Raw genomic sequence first — 7,259 nt, forward strand, 5'->3', positions numbered from 1 at the left:
GTGGCTGACTCTTAACTTTTATAAAGAATATCTCTTTGGATTTGAGACTTTAGTCTTTGCAACTTTACAGATCTTCTTTATGCACCAAGAGCTTGTAACACTCCAAAGAGAAAGGAAAAATTGAAATCGCATCATATGACCCCTTTATATTGTTGTTTAGTCTGTTGTTTCATATACTGTATAACAGCGGTTACAGTTAATCTGTATGAGAAAAAATAAGCATGAAATTATATATTTTAAAAAAACATTTAGCTTTTATATTGCCGTTGTATTAAAACCAAAAGAAGTAGTTAAAATATTGTCTGAAAAATATTAACTAGTAGTTTTATTTATAGCGAGGTGTTCATATTATGATTAGTTTTATTATGATTAGTTTTATTACTAATAATTTAATTATTTGAATTTACGTATTATTATTTTTAAGTACAAATATCTTGTTCTGACCTTTGGTTTCTCTTTCTGTAGCTTCACAATCTGCTCAGTCAGTTGCCTATGGAAGCTTGTATTCATCTGCAGGTAAATGCACCTCAATGTATGTTTTTTGGCATATTACTAAACAATTAATTATTGGTTTACAAGCCTCATCAGTTCTGACAAAGTCAATCAAACACATACAGTACAGCTTACAACTACCTGTGATTCTAGAATGTTTTTTTGATTGTTTAGTCTTTTGTTTCACATATTTTATAACAGCTCTTGTGTGTAAAGACATTTTAATTGTATGAGGAAAAATGGCATGAAATTATTTAAAAAATAGCTTTTATATTTTCATTGTATTAAAAGCAAAAGAAGTGATTAAAATGTTGTCTGGAAAATATTTGCTAGTAGTTTTATCATTTATGTCTTTAAATTATTCTTTTAAGAACAAATATATGAACTCATAAAGACAAATGTCATATTTGAATATTTCTTTTTATAACACATCGGATTCATTAACATTCAGTAGAAATGACAAAATTCTAAAAACAGCTCTTGTATCTCTATATATGGGGTGTGATGGAGTGTATATTATAATCATAATTGAATAGAATGATAGACAAAATGACATATTATTGAGGTCGGGCCTGTAGGTTTCCAGAGATGTTTTGGGATGTGTCTGTTCTTGGCTGTTTCTCCAGATTTGTATTTGTTCTGATCTTTAGTTTCTCTTCCTGTAGCTGCACAACCTGCTCAGCCAATGGCCTATAATGCACCGTTTTTGGGATGGCTGCCAGTGCAAGGTAAATGTACCTCAATGTAACATTTTTGTGAAAGAGTAAAGTATAAAATGTTTAAAGCAGTGATTGTTGTTTTTCATGACTTATTACAAAATTGGTTTATTTAATTATTGGTTAATTTAATTGTTTATTCTTTTAATTAATTTTTGAGCACTAAAGTTCTTCATAATATTAAAACTGTTATTTAATGCATCAGTTTAGTGTGATTAATTACAAAAAATGACAAGATAAGAAGAACAAGCTTCACCTTGAAAGATAAATTATATTGAGACTTTCTTCCGTCTGTTGCATTTTGTGTGTGTGTGTGTGTGTGTGTGTGTGTGTAAGTGGGTTTGCATGGGAAGAATTGGTTTTTATACTGAATATATTGTCAGGTGTGGGAAAGGGATGAGGCAAGGAATCAGTAAGTGTGAGGGCTTTATTGAAGTAAAACAAATAATAATAACATGACAATAAACATGACAGACCTAGTGACAGGATCCTGACACACTTGTAAAGTCATTTGAATGCTTTAAGTCACAGTTAGGTAAATGTGCCTCAATGTTAGTTTTGTGAAGGAATGAAATGTTTGAAGCACTGATTGTTGTTTTCATGTCATGTTACACAAAATGGTAACCCAGGTCCGGGTTGGCCATCGGGAGCACCGAGAGAAATCCCTGACTGATTTGGCCCATAGCACTTACAGTGTAGCTCCGAACCTAAAAAGAAATGGCTTGAAACAGGCAACAGAAGTGGGGTTTGTTTGTTTTTTGTTGTGTGTAATTGGGTTTGTATGGGAATAAGTTGCTTTTATATGTAAAGGTTTTATGTGTTTTTCCATGAGTGTGTTTTATAGTAAGGATGGTGCCCCAAATCACACAGACATGTCACGTAATTAATTTTCTTAATGTGTAATCAGTTGACAACCCTGTTTGTGTGTGTGTATGTGTGTGTGATGTGCGAGTGAGATGTTCTGCTCTCTGTTCATTTTTCGCCTTGTCCTTAATGTATGCATATGTGTGTGCAGCTGCTCCTGAGCCCCAGAAGGACCCGTTACTGCAGCTGGTTTCTCTCCAAAAGGCATCAGGCTGCTGGGATCTGGACGCCACACTGGCTGATGTGTTTGGGAAGACGGAGGATGAGCTGACCAATCAGAAACCAGCACAGGTGAGAGATGTGATGAAATAATAAGACAGTGATGATCGTGTCCGGTGTCCTGTAACTAATGCAGTGGATGATGGTTTGTACACAGGTGGATGGGTCAGTGTGGGCCACTCTCCTGGCTCTGATCTGGTTATACGGCTGTAAAATAGAGCAGCAGGTGGAGTGGCAGTTTGTGGCCATGAAGGCAGCGTCATGGATCGGCTCTCAGAAAGGTGAGATCTCCATTCCAGACCACATTCATTCAGTCAGCGTTCATCAAGAGACGTTTGAGCAAATATCTTCAGTTCTATCCGGCGATCACCATACTGTTGTATTCCCTCAGCGACCAGCATGGATCAGCTCTAGGCATGATGAAGCAGATATCGTCCTCTTTTGGAAGACCAAACAAAGTAGTTTCGCTTTCACAACGAAACACACAGCGCCTTCACGACATGGTGGCAACAACAATACTACAGCGAGAATAAAAGCTACACTTTCTATCTTTGTGTGAACATTTGGGTGGCGTTATGCAAATCTTCCCACACAGTGACATAGACATGTGGGGGCGTGTTTGAATGAGGCGTTTTAGGTAGGTGTGGCTGACTCTTAACTTTTATAAAGAATATCTCTTTGGATTTGAGACTTTAGTCTTTGCAACTTTACAGATCTTCTTTATGCACCAAGAGCTTGTAACACTCCAAAGAGAAAGGAAAAATTTTAATTGCATCATATGACCCCTTTAAGCCATTTTTGCTTATGAATGAAGAATTTTGCATTCAATGTAAGAAAATTAACAACATATTCAACCGATAATAGCTTTGGATTTTCATAATAAAATATAAGATCTTTGAGGACGAAGGTATGGGACACATTTGTAAGGTTAGAAACATAGGTTAGAAATTTAGTCCGACTTGAACCGGCGCCAACTCTACGTCACTGTCACGTGTGGCATCAAAGTACCGCGATAGCGTTTCGAGAGCAGCCGGCTGACTCAGCTGGCGCAGCTTTTTCAGAGCGACTGCAGGAGTGCTGATGACGACACAGCTGTTTCACGATTGGCCAAATTGACCACATGACAACAATGACGCGTGTTTCTAACATCTTCAAATCCAATACTGCTCATAAATCGGTGTTTTTAGAACAGAAAAAGCTTTTTTACTGTAGTCGCAATGTTATATTGAGTCACGTTTATCATGAAAGCATATATACCCCCACTTTATTAGTATTTAATAGTATAAATTTACGTTGAACTTTATTTTTGAACGGATGGCGCTGTTGCTCATGAAAACGTTTCTGAAACGTCTGTGTATTTGACAAATATTGCATTTAATTTACTTCATCTGTGATAGAGTATGAAAACACCACGTGAGCGTCACTAACAGGAGCAGAAAAATGTCCGGCTTGACGGCTCCGTTTTTCAACTCCGCCCTACACCCGCCGCTACTCTCGTTGATCGCCGTCTGTAGCCGTGCTTCAAACATAGACTGTATAAAAACATGGACGTAGTGTCCGTGACGTCACCCGTAGGTTTCCGAAGAACGTTTTTGAAGCTCAAAGTGGGCGGAGCCGGCCGTCGCCATCTTGGCAGCACGTCACCACAACGCACTCCTGGATAATTGAAAATGGGCAAAAAGGCGGGAACTGGTTGCTGAAACCACGCCCACCTAGCTCGATGCCGGTGACAGCAGCGGCAATCCACCTGTCACTCAAGTAGCCACGCCCTTAATTATGCAGAACTTTAAGGCTTAATATAATTTAATCGGATGAGTTATAAAAAAATCCACCCCCCTCACAGTTGTCATGAAGGGCAAAATTAGCTATATAGTATATAATATAAAATTATATATAATTTTTTTAACCAGGCTGTAAACATGTTTTTTTCTGCTGTAAAGTTGGGCATTTAACATGGGGAGTCTATGGGACTGACTCCCTTTTGCAGTCAGCCTCTAGCGGCCAGTCGATGAATTACAGTTTAAGTCACTTCCGTGTTGGCTTTTATATCGTTATAAGCATCAATCAAGATGGCGGAGAAAAAAAATTAACATCTTGTTTTAACCACGGACACAAAAGTTATACCATAATTCATGCACAGTCATGTCAACCAGATACTGAGAGAGAGACACAGTGCATCATCGTGTCATGTGTGCTGGGATGCAGTATTTTGTACTTACTTTGTAGTAATAGTGTGTTGACTGAAATAAGTTTGTATGAATAAAGTTTTTGTTTTTGGAGAATCATAATATCTCTTATCTGTTGTATTTGAGCAGGACAGGGATGCACTTTGGTGACACATAAAACAAATTCCCAACATTGTGTGTCTTTTGTGTCTTTCCATCATGTTTGATGTGCTTGCAGATCACAAGCATTTCCTAATTTCACTTCAGAATTTTTTGTTATACTTAATCTTTTGTTATATTTTTTATACTGTCATCATTTGTAAAGTATATATATATATATATATTTACTTTCCTTTACCTTTACCAAATTTACCTGTATTTACTTTGTTTTCATATTTGGCGACTTTCTGTTAAAAATTGAGACTTTTGAGGGTGGGGTTTGGCAACACTGACACACACACAGCAGTGAACACACACACACACCGTGAACACACACCTGGAGCAGTGGGCAGCCATTTATGCTGCGGGGCCCTGTCAGTGCCTTGCTCAAGGGCACCTCAGTCGTGGTATTGAAGGTGGAAGAGAGCGCTGTACATTCACTCCCCCCACCTACAATCCCTGCCGGTACGAGACTCGAACCCACAACCTTTGGACGAGACAACAGTATCCGAAATGTTCCTAAATACATCCAACTTTATTTTTGAATTCAAACTCATCAACTGCACCTACAGAATGCTCACAAAAATCAGTCAAAAAGTTGATTTGTGATGTTTTCTGCTTTATTTGAAATTTATTTGTAATGTTGTTTTGTTGTTTTAATGTTGTTCTGCTGTATTTGTGATGTTGTTGTTGTGTGACTCAGTGCCTCTGAAGAGCATCTCAGTGCAGGTTCTGGTTCAGGATCATGTAGCCACAGTCTCCTCCACTCTGCAGTATGTGAATGAGGAAGAGCGCCCCCTGGAGGCCTTGTTCGTCTTCCCTCTGCCTGCGGATGCTGCTGTCTGCCACTTCAGTGCCAAGATCGGAGAGCAGGAGATTGTAGCAGAGCTGCAGGACAGAGAAACTGTGAGTCCAAATATACACCCGCAGCTCTGTTGCATACAGTTTTAATGTGCATCTCGTAACAAACCGTATCTTGCAGGCGAGGGATCAGTATGATGATGCTGTGAGTTCGGGTCAGCAGGCGTTTCTGTTGGAAGAGAGCGCAGAGAGTCCTGATGTGTTCAGACTGAGTGTCGGGTGTCTGTCGGCGGGTCAGAACGCTGCTGTCACCATCATCTACGTCACCGAGCTCGCTGTGCAGGCCGATCACTCGCTGCGCTTCTGTCTGCCGACTGTACTCAACCCCCGATACACACCAGCAGGTACTGCAGCAGCTGCTGACACACACTTTATTAGAGGAGAGAAGCTGATTCTAACACACTCTGTGTGTGTGTGTGTGTGTGTGTGTGTGTCAGGTTCAGGTGCTGGTATCGTCTCAGAGATTTCATCAAGATGTGGAGCTGTTCCCTACACGCTGACTCTCAGTGTCCATGTGAGCTCTCCAAAGCCCATCTCCAAACTAGAGTCCAACTGCTCTCTGGATCCTCTAGAGTTCCTCCACTCTGATCACACTCAGGCTACGGTACTGTGTGTCTTCATGTGTTTATCTGGATGTGTGAGCAGAGCAGTTTAATGCATGTGGTGTTTATGTGTGCAGGTGGATCTGAGTCCTGGTCACATGTTTGATAAGGACTTTGAGCTGTTTGTGTTCTATCAGGATACCCATCAGCCCTCTGCTATAGTGGAGGCAGGAGTGACCACTGCCCCGCCAGGTGAGGGGGGAATCAGACAACTATGTTAGATGACAAAATAACCTCAAAATTAAAAAAGTAAAAGGTAGAGTATAGAGTGCATAGTGTAGAGTGTGTCATTTGAGGCGTAGCTTTTCTCTCTATTTCAGGCTCTCTGATGAGGGACCCAGTGAGGCAGGAGTGAGCAGTGTTCATACAGCCTTCATTGCTGTTAATAAAGACAGCAGACAGACTGTGAAAGGACCCCTGCAGCAGAGAAGAGTGTCAGCATACAGTTAGTGCTCTTATTGTGTGTGTATAAGTCACTTTTACTGTCATTTGACTATTGGATGTTTACACTGATGTGTTCACCTCTTTAAGATCTTTCAGATTACCATCACACACTTACTGCGCCAATTTGTGGTAAGACAAACAACAGTCTGTCATTTGTATGTAATGATACACATTACCTGCCAAAAGTTAATTGAACTTGAGCTTTAGTCACACTTAAGGTTTTCATAATTTATGTTTGTAAACAAATAATAATTTATAATTCAATTTGTGAAAGGGCCCCTGCTGCAGGGAAAAGTGCCGACACACATTAGTCTCTCATTGTGTCTATATGTGAACTTGAGAGGATATCTGTGACCATTTTTATAATAATTTTGCAACCAATGTTACTATCACATAGATTTGAGATATTTGCTGGGTACAGTTAATCAAAATCAAGGGTTCAAATTTCTGGAACCGTTTAGTGCTCTGATTATGTTTAAATAAGTGACTGGACTGTTTACTGCAGTACATTTAATTTGTTCTTTTGAAAGCAAATTTGTTTTGATATGTACTGTATAGAGTCCTACAGCGCCAATATGTGGCAGTGTCTTTTCAAGCACCACATTTTCTTCAGAAAATATTAAAATACAGTTAAAATTAGGATTAAAAAATGTCATGCAATGTAACAGTTTACATTTTGTGTGTGTACAGCTCATTAAGATTAAATTAATTTGTTTTTTAGGGCTGTCTTTAGGGAA

General features: G+C 39.2%; 1 protein-coding gene across 1 annotated transcript in view; it reads left to right on the forward strand.

Moving 5' to 3' along the window:
* The window catches only part of LOC107561144 (von Willebrand factor A domain-containing protein 5A-like), a 14,411-nt gene extending 7,978 nt beyond the window's left edge, over nt 1–6,433 (forward strand). Inside the window, exons 15-23 of the mRNA XM_016245509.1 lie at nt 466–516; nt 1,158–1,220; nt 2,224–2,363; nt 2,449–2,604; nt 5,330–5,521; nt 5,598–5,820; nt 5,914–6,080; nt 6,156–6,270; nt 6,399–6,433. Of these exons, the coding sequence (XP_016100995.1) occupies nt 466–516; nt 1,158–1,220; nt 2,224–2,363; nt 2,449–2,604; nt 5,330–5,521; nt 5,598–5,820; nt 5,914–6,080; nt 6,156–6,270; nt 6,399–6,433 (1,142 nt within the window). The remainder of the gene's footprint in view (nt 1–465; nt 517–1,157; nt 1,221–2,223; nt 2,364–2,448; nt 2,605–5,329; nt 5,522–5,597; nt 5,821–5,913; nt 6,081–6,155; nt 6,271–6,398) is intronic.
* Nucleotides 6,434–7,259: the final 826 nt, after the last annotated feature.

The sequence above is a fragment of the Sinocyclocheilus grahami genome, unplaced genomic scaffold (assembly GCF_001515645.1).
Source record: "Sinocyclocheilus grahami isolate Dianchi unplaced genomic scaffold, SAMN03320097.WGS_v1.1 scaffold759.1, whole genome shotgun sequence".
Lineage (NCBI taxonomy): Eukaryota > Metazoa > Chordata > Actinopteri > Cypriniformes > Cyprinidae > Sinocyclocheilus > Sinocyclocheilus grahami.